At 38.8% G+C, this 21,422-nt stretch overlaps 1 protein-coding gene across 3 annotated transcripts in view; it reads left to right on the top strand.

Moving 5' to 3' along the window:
* Window positions 1–21,422, top strand: part of dnmbp (dynamin binding protein) — a 92,084-nt gene that overhangs the window by 67,252 nt on the left and 3,410 nt on the right. For 2 of the 3 annotated variants that reach the window (XM_061966688.2, XM_061966691.2), the window contains 12 exons: window positions 5,520–5,728; window positions 6,063–6,162; window positions 9,443–9,590; window positions 13,496–13,513; window positions 13,975–14,174; window positions 15,314–15,444; window positions 15,526–15,630; window positions 15,711–15,839; window positions 18,482–18,817; window positions 18,883–19,095; window positions 19,175–19,373; window positions 19,445–19,995. In XM_061966688.2, coding sequence (XP_061822672.2) covers window positions 5,520–5,728; window positions 6,063–6,162; window positions 9,443–9,590; window positions 13,496–13,513; window positions 13,975–14,174; window positions 15,314–15,444; window positions 15,526–15,630; window positions 15,711–15,839; window positions 18,482–18,817; window positions 18,883–19,095; window positions 19,175–19,373; window positions 19,445–19,995 — 2,339 coding nt within the window. The remainder of the gene's footprint in view (window positions 1–5,519; window positions 5,729–6,062; window positions 6,163–9,442; window positions 9,591–13,495; window positions 13,514–13,974; window positions 14,175–15,313; window positions 15,445–15,525; window positions 15,631–15,710; window positions 15,840–18,481; window positions 18,818–18,882; window positions 19,096–19,174; window positions 19,374–19,444; window positions 19,996–21,422) is intronic. The other variant, XM_061966689.2, reaches the window with a different exon arrangement.

Here is a 21,422-nt window from a genome sequence, read left to right as displayed (position 1 = left end):
CACGGCGGGGCTTGGCCACAGAGCCCCAGCCGAAGGACGCGAGAAAAGCTTCTCTGAGCTGAGCTTTAGCTAAATCACGTGAAGGTGGAGTGAGACAGAAGAGGTCAGGACGGGAAGTAGACAAAAGGCAGGTGGCTTAAGGGATCAGACTTTGACTATTGTGCCCATTTGTCACCAAATAAATAAACATTTGGTTTGATTAACGCTCACATTGAACCACAAGTACATGGTCATGGTAGTAGTTGCATTATTGGTATTCATTTAAACAAGCCCAAAGGAGAACTAACATTTTTTGGGGTAATTTTGCCTATTGTTTACAATCAATTATGAGAGACAAGAATACACATCTTTTTTGTACGATTTTAAAGATAATTAAACGTTTGAAAGATGCGGCTAATGGGAGTCACTATTGTAGCCTTCAAAGCCCTCTAAAACAACTTCAAAACTATCCAGCATTGTTTATATACACACTGCAAGTCTTTATATAATGTAGTAACAGACACGATCATAACTCTATGTAATATGTACAGTATTTACTGTATTTTGATAATTGTAATCATTTACGGGACTGATTTCTTCCGCATTTATTTCTGTCTCCATAGCAGCGCACGTCCGACAATGTGTGTTCATCATGGCAGACTTGGAAACAAACATTGAAGACAACAAAAAGAGGATTCACAACCTTTTACTTTTGAAGCTAAATTATACTCCTGCTTATATAAGCAAGCACGAAGATTGAGCGAAACATTGGAGCAGACGGAAGCCGGGAGAAGGGGGATGAAAGCGATTTTGACGCTATAAATATGGAAATTGGAGCCAAGCTATTTGGACAAAAATGGATTGCTTATCCAAAATCAACAAGAAACGTGCCCAGCCATACGCTGTTTGGCTAGCTGTGTACAAACATAACATGAAATGTGGGTTAATATTTTACAGATACTAAAATATGATTGTCCACGTTTTTCAGCCAGTACAAATTAGTGTAGTATCGCAGTGTTGTGCATTACAAACTCAAACTTGTTTCGTGCTGACATAGAAGTGAGCTCATCTCTTGCCGTAGCCAGTTTTTACAGTTAATACCGTAGTATGGCAATGTGTTACTACCCTAGAAAAAAAGTTCCTCAGTGTTCACTCTTACAATAACAATGTTGCTACAGCTTGGTTATTATACAGGTAACGGAACGTAAATGAAGTATTGATTTATGCATTTTTAAAGTGATTTAGAGGTACCTTAGTAATTACTGTGTTTAAGTGTCAAATAATGTGCAGCAACAAATAAATAGTGTATCCAGTGATTAAAAAAGGACTAAAACAAAGTGTTAAAAAATGAAAATAAATACGTAAAAATACAAACCAAATGGAATTTAGTTCACATATTTTGTGGAATTTTGCTTGGTGCACTACTGAGGTGCTGGTTCAAAACAACCTTTTATAGAAGTATACTACGGAAAATTTATTATTTTTAATTTTGTAAAAATCCAGTCCAACATCAATATGCTCAATAGTTAGATACACTGTATTTAAATTAAAAAAACATCTGCATGTCAGCTTTGTGTTACACTGTAGGTGGTTATACTGTAGCGTAGTATTGTCAGTGTTCAACTGATCAGTTCAACTATATTTAAATGTTTGCTGTTTTTAATTTTTTTAAGATGTATTGTTTAATTACACTGTAGAACGTGAGCCAATAAAAAACGAGCTGGGGGCCAGGCCACATTTTGGACACTCCTACTCTTTATACCCCTCTGAGGATGCTCAATATGGCAGGGAAACAGGAGTTCAGAACATTCAGAGAATATAACATATATTATCAGTTGTAGATGAGCATAGTGTATCCCTTTCTTCTATCCTTTCTAAAAAATAAAAAAAAATAAAAAAAACATGGTCGATGCTGCAGTTCCTGCTCTGGAGGGGAGGGGGAGTTTCAAGACGAGGATTAGCAGAGTTAACTTCATTAGCATTAGCATCTGTCATGGTGATGTCACTTATCTGCCAACAAACAGCACTGTGTGAATCCTGCCGTCAATGCATTTGAAAGGAAATTATTATTTTTCAGATTTTGGCCGTGATCCTCCAGGAGTCATTGGTATTTAAAGGCTTACAGATACTCAGACAATAATCTTGTGTGTGTGTGTGTGTGTGTGTGTGTGTGTGTGTGTGTGTGTGTGTGTGTGTGTGTGTGTGTGTGTGTGTGTGTGTGTGTGTGTGTGTGTGTGTGTGTGTGTGTGTGTGTGTGTGTGTGTGTGTGTGTGTGTGTGTGTGTGTGTCAACATTTTGAACAGTCAGAAATAAAAAATATTCGACAATTTCCTTTTATAATTTTACAGTCAGTGAGTTCAATTGATGCGTTTTGGTGGCGTTCGTTTTTTTGAATTTAGCAAGTATATTAATATATACTATATCTCTTACATGAAAAGACGTCTTTCAGTACGCATTTTTTTGCGTTCTAGTTTCAGACGCACAAATGTGGTGATGTGATCCACATTTTTGCCCACAGATTTAAGTGTCAGTGTGGATATGTTTCTGTTGGCTAGATTGTGATTCAGAAAATATATTACAGATTATAGATGTGTGCTGCTGGTTCAACACATCACACACAAATAGGAGCATGATTACACGAATGTGCAGTAAATGAGTCTCTGTGGTAAAAGCCCCATTTGCACGCAAAATCCTCATTTAATAAGGATGGTCTGCACCACTTTTCAATTGCACACGCAGTCTTAGTATATCACAGTACACAATTACATATCTCATAGTACACACAATTTAAATTTTTACACACATCATATCATGCCCTAAGAGGGGTGACATTTGTGGCGCCCCACAGTTATTAAACGAACACTCAATGACTTACAGACTATTAGTTGCAAAGTCTCACCCTGCAGTGGTTTTGCTTGCTCATGACCTTGTTTTTCAATGAAATCTGACTTATAGGAATTAATCACAGTGCCACATTGTGGTGTTTTTATAATTAAAATAACACAAAATTAAATTTTTCCGTCCATCTTTTGCGTTTTTGTGTGCTTTTTAATTTTAGGAATTTTGGCTAATTAATTGCCAAACTGCAAAGTCTTGGTTGATGGTGGCCGTTTTTTCTACCAATCTTGCTCATATTTTTTCCACATGTGCTTTTATTTTAGTCCCCTAAAAGTATGCACCAAATTTGGAAGTAATTCAGTTCAACACCCTAAAGTTACAGTGGGTGTTTGTGTGTGTGTGTGAGAAATCGAAAGTCGATATGACTTGTGGGGTTTTAAGGGAAATTCCTCTTTTTTTAGTATATTTTGCCTATCGTTTACAATCCTTATGAGAGACAACAAGACAAAAGTTGTTGTTGTTTTGCATTCTAATTTTCCCTCGGTGGTTAGCAACGCAGCTAATGGGAACAATCCGTTCTGCCTCTTAATCATTTTGAAAATGCATCCAAAAACCGCCAACAATACTTAATTTACGTTCCGTGACCCGTTCAATCCCGGGCTCGGGATCTTTCTGTGCAGAGTTTGCATGTTCTCCCCGTGACTGCGTGGGTTTTCTCCGGGTAATCCGGGTAATCCGGCTTCCTCCCACCTCCAACGACATGCACCTGGAACCTGCAATAGGTTAATTGGTAACACTAAATTGGGCCTTGTGTGTGAATGTGAGTGTGAATTTTGTCTGTCTATCTGTGTTGGCCCTGCGATGAGGTGGCGACTTGTCCAGAGTGTACCCCGTCTGCTCCAACGTTTCACCGTCTGTTCGTGCTCGCTTGTATAACCAGCAGTTCATCCTCTGTATATTCAGCTTCAAAAAGATATGGTGGTGAATTCTCATTTGTCCAAAAATAGTTGTCATCGTTGTCTGTTACCAAGTCTGCCATTATTATGACCCGCACGTGTTTCCAGAAGTAGGGACACACATTTGTTGCCGTAAGTAAGAAGTGTGCTGTTACGGAAAAGGAAATAAATGCGCTGAGGAAAGAAGTCTCAGCAGTGCATAAAATGACCAAAATACAGTAAATATTGTACATATTACATATTGTTATGAATGTGTCTGTTATAGTGTTGTCCTGATACCAATATTTTGGTACCGGTACCAAAATATTTTGGCACTTTTCGGTACTTTTCCAAATAAAGGGGACCACAAAAAATTGCATTATTGGCTTTATTTTAACCAAAAATCTTACGGCACATTAAACATATGTTTCTTATTGCAATTTAGTCCTTAATTTAAATAGTGAACATACTAGACAACTTGTCTTTTAGTAGTAAGTGAACAAACAAAGACTCCTAATTAGTCTGACATATTGTGTCATTTATCATTCTATTATTTTGTCAAAATTATTAAGGACAAGTGGTAGAAAATTAATGATTAATCTACTTGTTCATTTACTGTTAATATCTGCTTACTTTCTCTTTTAACATGTTCTATCTACACTTCTGTTAAAATGTAATATTCACTTATTCTTCTGTTGTTTGATACTTTACATTAGTTTTGGATGATACCACAAATTTGGGTATCAATCCGATACCAAGTAGTTACAGGATCATACATTGGTCATATTCAAAGTCCTCATGTGTACAGGGACATATTTCCTGAGTTTATAAATATAATATTTTTATTTTTTTTAAACGAAATAACATTTTGTGATGCTATAAAATATCGATGTAATCAGAGTAGTATCGACTAGATACGCTATTGTACTTGGTATCATTACAGTGGATGTTAGGTGTAGATCCACCAATTGCATTTGTTTATAGTGTAGCATACCAGAAGAGTTGGTGCTGCAGGAAATTCTGGGAATTTGTTCTGTAGTGTTGTGTTTCGGTGCAAATATTCTCCCAAAATGTGTTTTTCATTGTTGTTTAGTATGGTTTCACTATATGGCACATGTTTATGACAGTGTTGGCATTGGTCATACGGCCACCCTTAGTGTGACATGTATGGCTGTTGATTAACTATGCTCATGTGATCAGTGTGTTCAAAGTTAAGGTGGTCGCCTTGATGGTTAATGGTCTAAGCGTATTTTTATCAGCTTTAGAATCCTAACAAACAAACGTGTGTTCTTGTCTCTCATAATGATTGTGAATAGTGCAGTTCCCCTTGAATACCAGTACTGCTATGTGGTGTATTTAGGATTTAAATAACATTGAGTAGGAGTGTAGTGGTTCAGGGGGAGAAGACTGAGCTTCCACAACTAAATCCATAGTTGGTTGCAACACTGTAGTACTCCCATCTCTCCTACCTTCTTGCGTCTCTTTGTTCCAGTCACAAAGAACCTGAATCCATTCCACTTTTGGGTCCATTCATAAGAAGCAGTGGCGCATAAACTGTGCTCTCCCTCAGGACCACAGCACCCCCCAGAGAGATCAGGCCCTGTGAGATTGATAGCAGACACATTGATCAAACAGGCGGACAAGGGGAGGAGGACTAATGGGATGCAAATGAGGGCTGGAACATTTTCCTGAGTGGCCTTTTTTACGTGGAAACCAGCGATTTTCTCCTCAACCTGAAGAATAAATGTTCCTTTTATTTTTTCACAGAGATGACACAGCTGTCGACGCAGCCCAAACCTTCGGAGCCCGCCTCGGCCGGCGACTCGGCGGCCGTTGCCGGCGCCGAGGACCCCGAGCTGAGAATGCTGGAGAAGAGGTCCAAGGTCATCGAGGAGCTGCTGCAGACGGAGAGGGACTACATTAAAGACCTGCAGATGTGTGTGGTGGAGATTATTGACCCTCTGCAGAGGAAGGAGGTGAGGAGAAGTGTCAATCTAGACCTCGTTAGCGTAATAATAGATTACATTGATGTAGCACTTTTCTAGACACTCAAAGCGCTTCACAGAAAACTGACAACCCATCATTCATTCACTCCACATTCACACTTGGTGGTGGTAAGCTACATTTGTAGCCACAGCTGGGAGCAAGGTGGGAGAAGTGTCTTGCCCAAGGACACAACAGCCGTGACCAGGATGGCGGAAGCTAGAATCGAATCTGGAACCCCTCAAGTTCCTGGCACGGCCGCCCTACCGTCTGAGCCACGCCGCCCCTAAATGGATGGACCTGAAGTTCTGTCTTTTGTGTTTCAAGGTGAAGAACGTGGACTACGATGGCCTCTTTGGCAACATCAACTCAGTGATCGACCTCTCGCAGCGCCTTTTTGAAACACTGGAGGAAAGCGACTCCATTGGTAAAAAAAATACATTTTGTTTCTAACTTGAGGCAGTGAGTGCACCACTCAACAATTTATGGTATATTTTCAAGAACAAAAGTATGGAAAGTTAACTTTGATATACTTTAGAGTAGTCGGTGTACAGCTTTTACAACAGTAAAGACTCACTATCTACTCAAAATGACTCAACACAATGATACCCATTATTGTCTAAAGAGCTGGCAACAACAACTTAATTGGGTAGCATCATGGTCTGGGGCTGCATGAGTGCTACCTGCGGTTATTTCGGAGGAAACATGAATTCTAACATGTGGTGGGACATTTTGAAGACATCACAGTGTCCAAATGTAGTGTAAGCACTATTGTCACCTTGCACTGCCTTAATCCTCTTGGGCTAGTAGATATTGTACATGTTGCACTCCTTCACCTTCCTTCCTTTTGTTTTAGGATGCTTCACTGGTGCTCTAATGAGTTCAGGTTTTTGGCTTCTTATAATGTTAGAAAACTGGGAGGGAATCATGCTCACGATGTCCTGCCATGTTTACCCTCAACTAACCGCAGCTCCCCGGTGCCTGTAGCACTCGTGCAGCCCATGATGCTACCACCACTACACTTGACTGTAAACACAATTTTCTTGGTACTCGCTTGTCTGTCCCTCGAAGAATACGCAGGCTTTTTTGGAGGGATTGTTGAATTCAGTTTTCAAATAGTTGCAATGTATTTAGGCTTATTTTATTCAATAAATGTAATCAACTTGGTATGGTATAAATGTGTTATCAATGTTTTGAGTGTTCTTTGTAACCCTATCCTCAAAAAGCACTAGATTTCTACAATCATCATCAGGTTTGATGTTTTACTTGTTTTGTGTCACAGAGACTTAATAGAAAACACTAGATGGCAGAAAAAGCACATTGTCAAATTAATGTACCTTTTTCTTTATTAATTTAAACTTTATAATAGTAATAGCTTTAAAGGCCTACTGAAACCCACTACTACCGACCACGCAGTCTGATAGTTTATATATCAATGATGAAATCTTAACATTGCAACACATGCCAATACAGCCGGGTTAGCTTACTAAAGTGCAATTTTAAATTTCGCGCGACATATCCTGCTGAAAACGTCTCGGTAAGATGACGTCAGCGCGTGACGTCGCGAATTGTAGAGGACATTTTGGGACAGCATGGTGGCCAGCTATTAAGTCGTCTGTTTCATCGCAAAATTCCACAGTATTCTGGACATCTGTGTTGGTGAATCTTTTGCAATTTGTTCAATGAACAATGGAGACAGCAAAGAAGAAAGCTGTAGGAGGGAAGCGTTGTATTGCGGCCGACTTCAGCAACACAAACACAGCCGGTGTTTCATTGTTTACATTCCCGAAAGATGACAGTCAATCTTTACTATTGGCTTGTGGAGAACTGGGACAACAGAGACTCTTACCAGGAGGACTTTGAGTTGGATATGCAGACACGGTACCGTGAGTACGCTTCCAAGCTTTTGATCGCTTGCCCGTACGTGCGTGCCGCTATGTGCATGTCACGTACGTAACTTTGGGGAAATATATGTGCTGTATGAACTTTGGGGAGGTAAACGGTACTTTGGGCTGTGGGATTGAGTGTGTTGTGCAGGTGTTTGAGTTGTATTGGCGGGTTATATGGACGGGAGGGGGGAGGTGTTTGTTATGCGGGATTAATTTGTGGCATATTAAATATAAGCCTGGTTGTGTTGTGGCTAATAGAGTATATATATGTCTAGTGTTTATTTACTGTTTTAGTCATTCCCAGCTGAATATCAGGTCCCACCCGCCTCTCACAGCATCTTCCCTATCTGAATCGCTCCCACTGCCCTCTAGTCCTTCACTCTCACTTTCCTCATCCACGAATCTTTCATGCTTGCTCAAATTAATGGGGAAATCGTCGCTTTCTCGGTCCGAATCGCTCTCACTGCTGGTGGCCATGATTGTAAACAATGTGCAGATGTGAGGAGCTCCACAACCTGTGACGTCACGCTACTCGTCTGCTACTTCCGGTAGAGGCAAGGCTTTTTTATCAGCGACCAAAAGTTGCGAACTTTATCGTCGATGTTCTCTACTAAATCCTTTAAGCAAAAATATGGCAATATCGCGAAATTATCAAGTATGACACATAGAATGGACCTGCTTTCCCCGTTTAAATAAGAAAATCGCATTTCAGTAGGCCTTTAATTACAGAAAGAAACACCACCAAAGGTTTCCTTATAGTCTGTCTGCTCCGTTGTCCACAAGTTGCAGACATTCTTCGTGTATGTTTTACACTTGAAAAGTGTTTGTCCATCATAAACATTAATTTATATTTCAACACATATAACTCAGTTATTGTAAACTGTTGAGATTAATCTATTGCACAAATATTTCTTGGTAAATCATCACACTTCAACTTTTCTTTCATATAAATAAATGCTGCTTATTTGCTTGGTCAGCATTGCAAATGGAAATATGTTCTTAATTGCCTTTAGCCTGGATAAATAAAGCTTAAATAAATCGTACATGCTTCGTCCACATAAGAAAAAAACATAAGTTTGTTGATGCCCTCTCTTTGTTTATAATGTATATTTTCTGATGGATCTACTCTTTATTTTATGCTGTCTTTTTTTTTTTGCTGCAGCTGTTACATATACTGTAGTGTGTGTGTGACAATCATTGGTACTTTAACTTTTAACTTAATATTGTACATTGTAATTGGGATTTGTTATATATTATATAAAATATAATAATATAATATATCAGTATATATTATATACTGTATATATAATATGTAAATATTACATATGTTATATTGCTACTATGGTACATTTTTTGTCTACTTTATACCTTTTTGTTTTCGCCCTCTTTTTGTGCCCTTGTGTGCATTATCCTTTCCATCCTTATCCTGTCCAGCCTTTGTAACTGAGCTACTGTGTGGAACAATTTCCTTGTGGATCATTAAAGTTTGTCTAAGTCTAAAATGTGGGGGAGGTTGCGTTCATTGGACAAAGCTGCGGGGATTGCTTGAAATTGCCTGAATTGGCACGATAGCAACATTGAGAAATCCTGGAGGGACTGGCTTTTGTTGCCACAGTAATGGCTGTGTTGGGTCAGCAAAAAGTATTGCTATACATGCTGTACACTGACTAAATATACAGTACACTAAAGTTTATTCAAATGGATGATACCATTTGATGAGGTATACTGTAATAAAGCAGGTGCTGAAATGCGGGGGGTGGACTCTAAGCTTGTTAAATGAATACTTATATGCTCTTGTGTCGATCTGCGACTCCTCAGGCAACGTGTTTTTGGACTTTAAAACGGAGCTGGAGGGGGTCTACAACGTCTACTGCCAGAACCACGACGATGCCATCTCGCTGCTGGAGAGCTACGAGAAAGATGAAAACATCCAGGGCCACGTGTTGGAGTGTTTGGAGAGGCTGAGGTGATTAGAGAGGGGGGAGGGGAAACACACTGTTTGTGTGTGTGTGCATGTTTAAGGGCATGGAAAAAACAAGAGTGCTCACTAATTATTTTGTATATAAAGTTGAAGGAAGTTTATAGGGTTTTGTGTAGTTAATTGCCACACTGTCATCCCCTTGAGTACTGGAATGACCGGTGGGATACATTCTGGTCTAGTCTACAGCCATACAAGTAGTTAGTTCAACATTCCTGTAAGGTGACATCCATCAAGTATTTTATTATATTAAGACTTTGAACTTTGGTGCACAGTGAGGGTCAATGATTGTGTAAAAAGTGTAAGTAACCTATTTTTCTACATGCCTTACATGGGCCGGCATACTTACACTGCAAATGATTTGCCACTTGTCAAGATTTAAATTTTTTATTCTAGAAATGTTCCTAGTTTTAGCCATTGACATTAAATCATTATCTTAATTTTAGCATGAATAATTATGTTGTATCTATTCTAGTTTAAAAATGTTACAATTTAGAAAATAACTATTCAAATAAGATTACCCCATGTAGAAAATCTTGTTAAAGATTTTGCAGCATCACAAAAATGCTTAACTCAAGAATTGCAAGTTGAATAATGCTTGTTTTCAGAGTAAAATTGTACCGTATTTTCCGGAATATAAGTCGCAGTTTTTTTCATAGTTTGGCCGGGGGTGCGACTTATACTCAGGAGCGACTTATGTGTGAAATTATTAACACATTACCGTAAAATATCAAATAATATTATTTAGCTTATTCACGTAAGAGACTAGACGTATAAGATTTCATGGGATTTAGCGATTAGGAGTGACAGAGTGTTTGGTAAACGTATAGCATGTTCTATATGTTATAGTTATTTGAATGACTCTTACCATAATATGTTACGTTAACATACCAGGCACGTTCTCAGTTGGTTATTTAAGCGTCATATAACGTACACTTATTCAGCCTGTTGTTCACTATTCTTTATGTATTTTAAATTGCCTTTCAAATGTCTATTCTTGGTGTTGGGTTTTATCAAATAAATTTCCCCCAAAAATGCGACTTATACTCCAGTGCGACTTATATATATATATATGTTTTTTCCTTCTTTATTATGCATTTTCGGCAGGTGCGACTTATACTCCGAAAAATGCGGTAACTGAAAACTCTTGCTATTTCTAGACATACTAATCTTAATTTAGTCATTTAGTTTACTAATTTAGGAAACAAAATTAACTAGCTGCACGGACAGATAGTTTCTAGTCTTTTTTTCCTAAAAGCACATTTTTTAATCTTATATTGTATCAACTTTTTTTTGCAGTGTACATGGGCCAGCACTGCTTTTAGGATACGCTGCACAGTGCTATACTAAAGCTCCTCCGTCACTAGCGCATTTTCTGTACAAAGTAGGGCATTTGAGGAATGTGCCCTACCTGGTTCCACTTGTTTGGCCAATCAGTGAGTCAGACGCATGACACAGCTGACAAAGGTTGTTTTTAAACCGGAAGGGCGCTGGTTTTAATATGAAAACCTGTAAACAAAATGACGAGAGCAGAGGTATGTAGGGAGCCTTTTTGCTTTGTAATGGTGCGTTCACACTTTTCTTGTTTTGTTTGGTTCTAAGAAACGTTTTGTGCGTTTGAACTGCTAGCACGGTAAGTCAATTGATCAATCAGTCAAAGTTTATTTATATAGCACTTAATCACAAATGTCTCAAAGGCACTGTGAAAACGAGCATTCCAACCCCGGTGGGCACCAAAGAGGTGTACCGAGACCACTTGAGAGATGAGTCTCTGTCCACTTTCAAGTGGACTGTGGTGCAGCACGGTTCACTTGAACTCTTGAACGCTACATGAAACAAGCAAGGATGTAAGAGGAAATAATTTCGCCTTTTAAGTGTCTCTGTGCTGCTCCCCCTGCCGCCGTGTGTGGGACAGCACTGCTCTTTAAAAGTATATTTTAGAAGTTTTTGGTGAAATCTTAAGATGGTAAACCGTGCATTGATTGATTGATTGAAACTTTTATTAGTAGATTGCACAGTTCAGTACATATTCTGTACAATTGACCACTAAATGGTAACCCGAATAAGTTTTTCAACTTGTTTAAGTCGGGTTCCACGTAATCAATTCATGGTAAATGATGGCAGAATATCAAAATACGGAATTTGCGGTTGGATTATACGAGTTACATCACAAAAGCAAACTGATGGAGAGATGAAGCGGGTAAAATTGTTTTCAAATTAAACTGGTCCTAAAGCTACCTTGTCATTGTGCAATGTTAAGATATAATACAGTATAGCGCCGTTAATCGTTAGCTGGCAAGTAGCGCGCAAATCGCCAGCTGGCAGCTAATACTGCTTATTGCTATCTGGCAACTAGAGCAATAATCGCTAGCTATCATAAATGCTAACATAAATAAATACCGGTAATATAATTTATTAATGGTGTTATTTAAAACTTTCAAGGTACAGTGAGTAGGGTGGCAATGTCACTGGCATTTGTAAAGTACACTACTTTGTGTTGAATCAAGGTTAATGTGTAGAGAAAAGACATTTAAATTTGTAAAAAAAAAAAATGTGGGGGTATTATACAAAAAGTGTCATGTACAAAAATTTCAGTCCCCCCTGCAGTACCTCTGCAGACACCCTAGGGCAGGGGTAGGGAACCTGTGGCTCTTTTAAGGACTGCATCTGGCTCTCAGATAAATCTTAGCTGACATTGCTTAACACGCTAAGTAATGAATAATTCCGCTGGTAATAACAGTGTTAAAAATAATGTTCAAAATATAAAACATACTCATGCATTTTAATCCATCCATCCGTTTTCGACCGCGCCTTAGACTTAGACTTAGACTTCCTTTTTATTGTCATTCAAATTTGAACTTCACAGTACACATAAGAAAGAAATTTCGTTACATAAGCTCATGGTAGTGCAGGATAAAAAAGCAATAAGGTGCATATATAAATAAATAAATATATATAAATAATATATACATTTATACATAAAATAAATAAATATATGTAAATATATAAATAGATTACTGGACAGATAAATATATTGCACTTTTTCACATGCGTCCACGTTTATGGATGTATGTTATATTGTCTTGTTCAAGAAGTCGCATTAATGGTAAGAAGTATTTTATTTATTATTGGTTAGCTTCAGAATAATAATGTTGTTAAAAAGAATAAGAGACTTCTTATACTATAAAAATGTTGGTCTTACTTAAAAATGCACACATTTAGTGATATTCAGTGTTCAAAAATATTATATGGCTCTCACGGAAATACATTTTAAAATATTTGGCTTTTGTGGCTCTCTCAGCCAAAAAGGTTCCAGACCGCTGCCCAAGGGGTTTAAGACCCCCTGTTAAAGACTTTTGGGGACCTAGTGGGATTTGAGATTACCACATTACATTTAACTATTCGCTGCCAAGGGTGTGCAAGCTGCAGTTACACCAAACCATGAAGTCGGATAGAGGACAACAAATGGCCCGCAGGCTGCAATGCAAGTTTAAGACCCATGTTGTACCGCCTTTGGTCCCAATGTGAATGCAAAGTGAACCACACTGAAGTGCTTTTTTATTTTTAAGCAAGTGTAAACGCAGTCTTTGTCCTCTGAAGGCAATGATTGGATAAATATCAGTTCTGTTTAGCAATAGCACAGCGGGTTGGATTAAATGCCTTTACTTTATAAAGTTTGTTTTAAAGTTGTTTTTCTTCATCACTTCAGACAGTGTTTGTCTTTTCTACTGTATAAGACCTACTTTCTTTTGCCACCTATTCACTGACAAAAAGGTCACTCCTGCATCCGGCTCTCAAAAGAAAGCTACCAACATAATGTGGTTTTGTGCTGATTGTAAATATGCATCATCTTATGAATCCTGTCGTCTCTTCTTGTCCCTCCATTCCTGCAGAGCCATATACAGAGAGTGGTAAGTCTCCACAAAGAGTGTCGCCGCGAGCATGACAATCATTACGATCGCTTGCCATTTTGCTGGCTAACACCCTTTGATTAAAGTTTGTGTGTGTGCGCTCGTAAAAATGTGTTTTCCGCCGCCCCATAAGTATGTTTCAATCCTTTTGTCGGATTGAGATGGACTCATGTTTGTGCATGTGGATGTTGAATGCTCCCGCTTATGTGGCGTAATCTGGGAAATGGGAAACTAACGCCATCATGTGGACTAAAACAGCAGTTGATTGGTAGTTTGTGTTTTCTTAAATATTTTCAAGTCCAGCTGTTTAGCCCTGTGGATGGCATTAGACTAAGCAAAATTATCCTCCATGTTTTCCTAAAATGTGTCATCATCTCATGTGTGTGTGTCGCCTCATTTGATGATGACGCAAAGCAAAATATATATACATGCAACACTTCTCTCCTGTCACTTTTTTTTAGGGGCAAAACAAACTACATCAACCTGGGCTCTTTCCTAATCAAGCCGGTGCAGCGAGTCATGCGCTATCCGCTGCTGCTGATGGAGCTGCTGGGGGCCACGCCGGAGAGCCACCACGACCGGCCCCAGCTGACTCTGGCCCTACAGGCCGTCAAGGAGATCAACGTGAACATCAACGAGTGCAAGCGCAGGAAGGACCTCGGTGAGAAACCCATAGAAACACAAGTTTTGTTTAAAAAAGAAACATGCTTTAGACCCTATGTGTCAAAGTCAAGGCCCGCGGGCCGGATCCGGAATGAATTACAAACTGTTGATATTATATATTTGATTAGCATTAGGACCGGCCCGCAGGCCACAGCCGTCTGCTGCTGTTTTGCACGCACCAATACTCCATCAGTGTTGGCCCTGGGAATTTTCTAAATGGGGTCCCAGTGACCCCATCAAGTCATATAAATGGGGTCCCACTTTTTTGTAACCGTTTTGAAAACAAATGATAATTGTATGCATTATCCTGTTATATCTCACATTCTATATTGTGTTTTGGAAAAAGTTTGTCATAAACGTTACTTAATTCATTAAAAAAAAAAATTCAAAAGATAACACATTTTTTATACATATGTAAATGTTTTCAGTTATAAACATTCATTCACTTTCTTCTTTCCTTCATGGATTTAAACTTTACCGCTGCCGGTATTTTTTTCTATATTTTTATTGTAATATTTTCAGAATGTGTTTGTTCTATTTTCGGCCAAAGTAAGACAAAGAAAACAATTTCAAGTTGTCATTATTTTTTTTGTTTTAATGCCATGATTTTAATAGTTTGGCCCACGTGTGCACAGATTTTCCTCCATGCGGCCCCTGAGCTAAAATGAGTTTGACACCCCTGTCTTAGACAATATTTTAATATTTTAGTTTAATTGTATTTTATTTTAGTTTCATTTTTATTATTTTATATTTAATTATTTTTTTTCATAATTAAAAAAAAAATCATTTAACTTCATTTGTGTTTGTTTCTTCTTTTTCAGTTGATTTACTTCATTAATTTGTTTCAATTTAATTTAATTTTATATTGATTTATTTTACTTTATTTGCATTTAGCGTGTAAAAAAAATAAAGAAATACCGGTACAATACATCACTTAGCTGCAACCAACAGTTCAGTCCTCTAGTTTCCCTGCTTAAAAGACTTGATGTCAGCCATTAGTAGTTGTGCTACATTTACAAATATGCTGCTAATTACAGATGAACAGGAGTTCAGAACATTCCCAGGGCAGGACAGGAAATGAAACAAAAACAGAAAAATCTGTAGTCTCAATGTTATCGTCCCCCCTGCTGTCCGCAGTGGTGAAGTACAGGAAAGGCGACGAGGATACATTCATCGACAAGATCTCAAAGTTGAGCATGCATTCCATCATCAAGAAGTCCAATCGTGTCAGCAGCCACCTCAAGCACTTGACAGGAATTTCACCACAGGTACCTTTTAGGTTCCCACGGGTTCAAATCACTGTTTGGTCTGGGTAGCACCGGGATTTTATGACTTCTCTGCCCTTCCAGATTAAGGACGAGGCGTTTGATGAGGCTGATAAGAGGTTTCGGCTGCAGGAGAGACTCATCAAATCCTTCATACGGGATATTTCCTTGTACTTGCAACATATCAGGGTATTTATTTATTTGGACGTGGATCTTCAGAACCCCCGCAGGTGGTTGTTAAGGTACTGACAGACTTTAATCATTCGCAGGAATCGGCATCCGTGAAGGTGCTGGCAGCCATCAGCTTCTGTGACATCTACACCGAGCGCAGCATCCCCGACCCGGAGCGCTTCCAGAAAGCTCATCGCTGCATCAGCGACAAACAATTCACTGAATTTGTAAGTGGACATTTTTTTATTCACAGACTGAAACAGTTCTCATTGGCTGAAAAGATGTGAAAATCTAATTTAAATAGTCCTAGATCGAGAATTACAGCACACTCTCTAAACAAGCCTGTTCAGAGCAGCCTATTTTGGGGTTGTCAAACTAGCCACTGCAATAAAGCCTGCGTTATACTTCATACTTCCTACCGCCGTGCCAACACGTACCATAAAAGCTGGGATCGATCAACATTTACCGTAGTACGTTATATCCTGCGCTTATCTGACTCATTCAAAGTCCGATTTTGGATCAAAGTTTGCGATAAAAGTGAGTGCTGTATCTCATTTATTAGTCCAAGCTCCAATAACGCACGCATCCTCTGTTATTTAAATTTGCACTAGCAGTAAAGGAAGCTAACAAGCAAAATAGTGAATGTGTGTCATGGTTGCTTAGTGACTTGGTTAAGGCACTGCAGCCAGACTCTTGTCCTCCAAGCCCGAAATCTTGAGTGAACAAACATGATCTATAGGGGATTGAGGGATAGGCGTAGGCGTATCCATCTAAATATGAGAGTATCGATACCAAGGTGGGTATTGGTATCAGATCAATACTCGCGTGGTGGGATCGATACTTTTGTTGCAGATTATCTTCTACTTTTGTTGCAGATTATCTTCTTTACGTCCAGCGAATTACTCCATTTTCCTCAGAGTTTATGCGACTGCAATGTTTCTTCACAAATGTCTGTGTGTAACGTTAGTTAGGTTAAAGGTCTTGTTTAAATTTTAAAATTTATATTTTTGTACTTTTTTCTTTATTTTGCTATTTTTGACTCTTTTTTTTCTCAAACAAATGTGTGTAGTAGAACAGATTTTTTTTTAAGAATACATTATTTTAGTGTTTTTTGTTGATATTGTAATTTAGCTTTTTTTTGCAATTGTGATTGTTTTTTTTAATCAAACTTATGTGTGCAGTAGAATGAAAAATAGATGTTTATTTATTTATATATTTTATATCATTTTAGAGGGTTGTATTAAGTTATACAACCATTTTTATGTGCAAAACATATTTTCCCTGTGTTCTCATAATCATAATTAACTGTATAAATTATAATAACGTTTAAAGTGATAAATTGACGGTATCATTTTTGGCGATATTCATAGGTGGGATTGGAAAAGAACACACCTACCATGACGAGTCGACAACCCGCCCACACACACACACACAGCAGAGATTTGTTTGTGGGGAAAAAAACTAAAAACTAAAAAATTGGGATTGTGGAGGAACCAACCCAAACAGATAAAGATAGTAGACGACAAGAGAAATACAATCATGTGTGCTTACGGACTGTATCCCTGCAGACTGTATTGATATACATTGATATATAGTGTATATATTGTGTTTTTATGTTGATTTAATAAAAAATAAAAAATAAAATATTTTTATTTTATTTTTTTTTCCTTGTGCGGCCCAGTACCAATCGGTCCGCGGCCCGGTGGTTGGGGACCACTGGTTTAATGCATCCAGCAGGGCATCACAACAAAATTAGGCATCATAATGTGTTAATTCCACGACTGTATGTATCGGTATCGGTTGATATCGGAATCGGTAATTAAGAGTTGGACAATATCGGAATATCGGATATCGGCAAAAAAGCCGTTATCGGACATCTCTAGGAAAAAGTAATGGCGATGGCATGAACATAGACTTTAGAATCTACTGAGCGAGCTAGAGGTCAGTATTAGGCCTATGGCTTTCAATTATTTTAGTAATCGAGTAATCTTATGATTACCGTAGTTTGTTTGATTAATCGAGTAGTCAGACAAAGCATACTTTATAGCCTAAATGCCTATTGTTGTTGTTTAATTAAATGTATGTCAAAATGCATAGTTATTTGATATAGGAGATATTTTAAATTTTCCTGAGGGAACTCTCCTGAAGGAATCAATAAAGTACTATCTATCTATAAATATTTCACATGTTTCCATTTTGCCCGATAAGGAGTAGAAAGAAGCAGAATTTATTTAATCCCACCCCTTGTTAGCAATTACTAACACATTTTTTAATTTCCTGTTCTCAATTTGTATCACAATATAAATCAATGAATAACAAATTCAACAGTTATCATAAATAAATAGATAAGCAAGTTGTGGGGGATCGTTAGTTGACTAGTCAAAACGTAGCCATAATGTTCATTCTTTTTTATATGTATATTAACATTGAAATTGCAACATGTGTGCATTCATAAAATAATAAAAAATCTGTTGTCTACAACAGATTAAGTAAGATCGAGTAAGTTCTCAACAAAGTAACTGCAATCCTTTTTTTTTTAGCTTCTTGGGCTACATTGCGTACCACGTCACAATTTACGGAGCGATGACTTGCGAGGCGTCGGCATTCCTCACAAACATGAAAAGTTTTGGTTTGATATAAATATCAAACGTGTTCAATATTTACGATTGTCAGTCCAGATCCGTTTTGAAGCCAATCATCGGGACACCTCAGACCACAAGACAATCTTGTAAGACATAAGATAATCGGCCGTTTGCTGTTTTTCTTGTCGTAAAGGGGAACATGGGGACAAAAACAGCCCAATTGTCTTGAGGTGTGTACCCCGCTTTATGATTAGCCCTGAATGTGTCGTTATATTTTGGTTGAGCAGAAGGAGCGCACGGAGGCATTGGTCATCAACCCGCTCACCCAGCTGCTCCTCATGTTCGCGGGGCCTCACAAACTCATCCTGAAGCGTTTCGACAAGCTGCTGGACTACGACAACTGCAAAGAGCGTGCCGACCGCTTTAAGGACCGGCGGGTTCAGGACGAGCTGCAGGTGGCCCGCAGCAACTATGAGGCGCTCAACGCCCAACTTCTGGACGAGCTACACAAGTTCCACGGCGCCGCAGAGGAGTTATTTACCGGCTGTGTGAAGGCCTTTGCTCAAGCCCAGAAGGACTTCATGAAGACGACCCTCGGGGAGCTGAAGCCTCTCCTTCAAGTTGTGAGTGCATCTTTTCGGGTATGCTGGAAACTTATTTTTGATGGCTTTCTTTGAATTTCGTCTAGTTTTCCCGCAAAGTCGGCACCGAGGGCAATTTGGTCGCACAGTTCCAAGAAGAGTACGGCCGTGTACTTCAACTCCTGCAGAGTTTCAGCTTCTGTCCTGACAACCTGCCCCCAAGCACAACCAACATCACCAACACCACCACCGCTGCCAAAAAGCCCTTTGAGAAGAAAACCCTAGAGAAGCAGAGCTCGAAAAAGCAACTCCAAGGACCTGTAAGTTGGACAACACTCCTTTTCAAACTCCTGGTATGAATCCCGTTCTGACCAAGCGTCTTTGTCTTCGACCGATCAGCCCAACTACATCTTGCAGACTGATGAGCACCGCGCTGGACTGATGGCTCGCTTCGTCCATGAGAAACTCTTCCAGGCTGAGAGGAACTTCAACGCAGCCCAGGATTTGGATGTGTCCATCCTGGAGGGGGACCTTGTGGGCGTGATCAAGCAGCAGGACCCAATGGGTAGCAACAATCGCTGGCTGATTGACAACGGCGGTAGGTAGCTTCTCAGAGAAGTAATGCCAAAAGGAGTCATTTTATACACATTCCATGTTCTTTTCTTGCAGTCACCAAGGGCTTCGTGTACAGCTCCTTTCTCAAACCGTACAACCCGCGCAGGAGCCATTCGGACGTGTCCATCGAGAGCCAGTCGTCTAACGAGTCGGGCTACGGCGGCTCCTCACCCGTCTTCTCGCGGCAGAACAGCAACAGCACGCTGACCTTCAACCAGGAGACAGCAGCTGTCAGCTTTTCCACGACGCAGCCTCAGAGCCATTCGTCACCGCACCCGTCGCTGGATTCCACGCCTTCTCGAGTGCCTCCCCCCGACTCTGTGAACTCCTCGCCGCAAGATCCCTCGCACCATCACAGAAACCCAGAGCCTCCCTACCAACGCTCGACCCGCCACAGGGACTCGTACGACGTCAGTCACGCCACTCCGAGCGACCAATCGGAGACGGACTCTTACTCCTCACACCGAAACAGCCGCTCGCAGCGACACAGCGACCAAGCCTACAACTCAAACCGACGGAGGAATGGCGAGAAGAAGTCGACGTACTCTCAAGACGACTTTAGTGAGCCGGAATCGGAGCAGGACAGCGAATCGGACGGACATCAGGTGAGATTTACTGTTTTAAATAACAAATGCTTTAAAATCCCAAAACAACAAAATTAATGTAAATCCTAATATGAAATGACATACAATTGCAGCTAGAAAAAACGCTCACTAGCAGCTTATGCTACTTAGCTTCCTGCTGACTGCATGTTTAAGGTTTGTTGTGTACATACTTGCCAACCCTCCTGGATTTTCCGGGAGACCCCCGAAATTCAGCGCCTCTCCCGAAAACCTCCCGGGACAAATTTTCTCCCGAAAACCTCCCGAAATTCTGGCGGAGCTGGAGGCCACGCCCCCTCCAGGTTTATTGTTAGGCAGTTTCATTAACGTCCTCTCAGCACGGCAACAACACATAACAACAGCAGTCACGTTTTGTCTACTGTAAAGCAGTTTGTCTGCCGTAAACAGCAATGTTGTGACACTCTTAAACAGGACAATACTGCCATCTACTGGACATGCATATGTGACAATAATATCTACGGCTTTTAGAGAGTGCAGTGCACAACTGCGCACACAACAAGGAGACGAAGCGGAATGCATCATCAGAGAGGGTGTTCAGCATGGTTAGAAAAATAGTGACAGAGAATAGAACAAGGATGGACAATTCAACCCTTAACTCAACAATGAGTAGATGAGTGTTATGTGTGTGTATATGTGTAAATAAATGAACACTGAAATTCAAGTATTTCTTTTATATATTTATATATATATATATATATATATATATATATATATATATATATATATATATATATATATATATATATATATATATATATATATATAGCTAGAATTCAATATATATATATATATATATAAGAAATACTTGACGTTCAGTGAATTCTAGCTATACATATATATATATATATATATATATATACATATATATATATATAGCTAGAATTCACTGAACGTCAAGTATTTCTTATATATATATATATATATATATATATATATATATATATATATATATATATATATATATATATATATATGAAATACTTGACTATATATATATATATATATATATATATATATATGAAATACTTGACTTCACCAAGTCAAGTATTTATTTTATATATATATATATATATATGTGTATATATATATGTCTTAATAAGGTTATCCAAAAAATAGTGCTCGATACCGTAGTAGAGCGCAATATATGTATGTGTGGGGAAAAAAATCACAAGACTACTTCATCTCCTGATGATTGAGGGAACCCCTCATGAAACAGGCCTGTAGAGATGAAGTAGTCTTGTGATTTTTTTCCCACACATACATATATGTGTGTGTATATATATATATATATATATATATATATATATATATATATAAGAAATACTTGACTTTCAGTGAATTCTAGCTATATATATATATATATATATATATATATATATATATATATATATATATATATATATATATAT

This window comes from Nerophis lumbriciformis, linkage group LG11 (genome assembly GCF_033978685.3).
Source record: "Nerophis lumbriciformis linkage group LG11, RoL_Nlum_v2.1, whole genome shotgun sequence".
NCBI classification, from domain to species: Eukaryota; Metazoa; Chordata; class Actinopteri; order Syngnathiformes; family Syngnathidae; genus Nerophis; species Nerophis lumbriciformis.
This window is presented reverse-complemented; position numbering and strand designations above follow the sequence as displayed.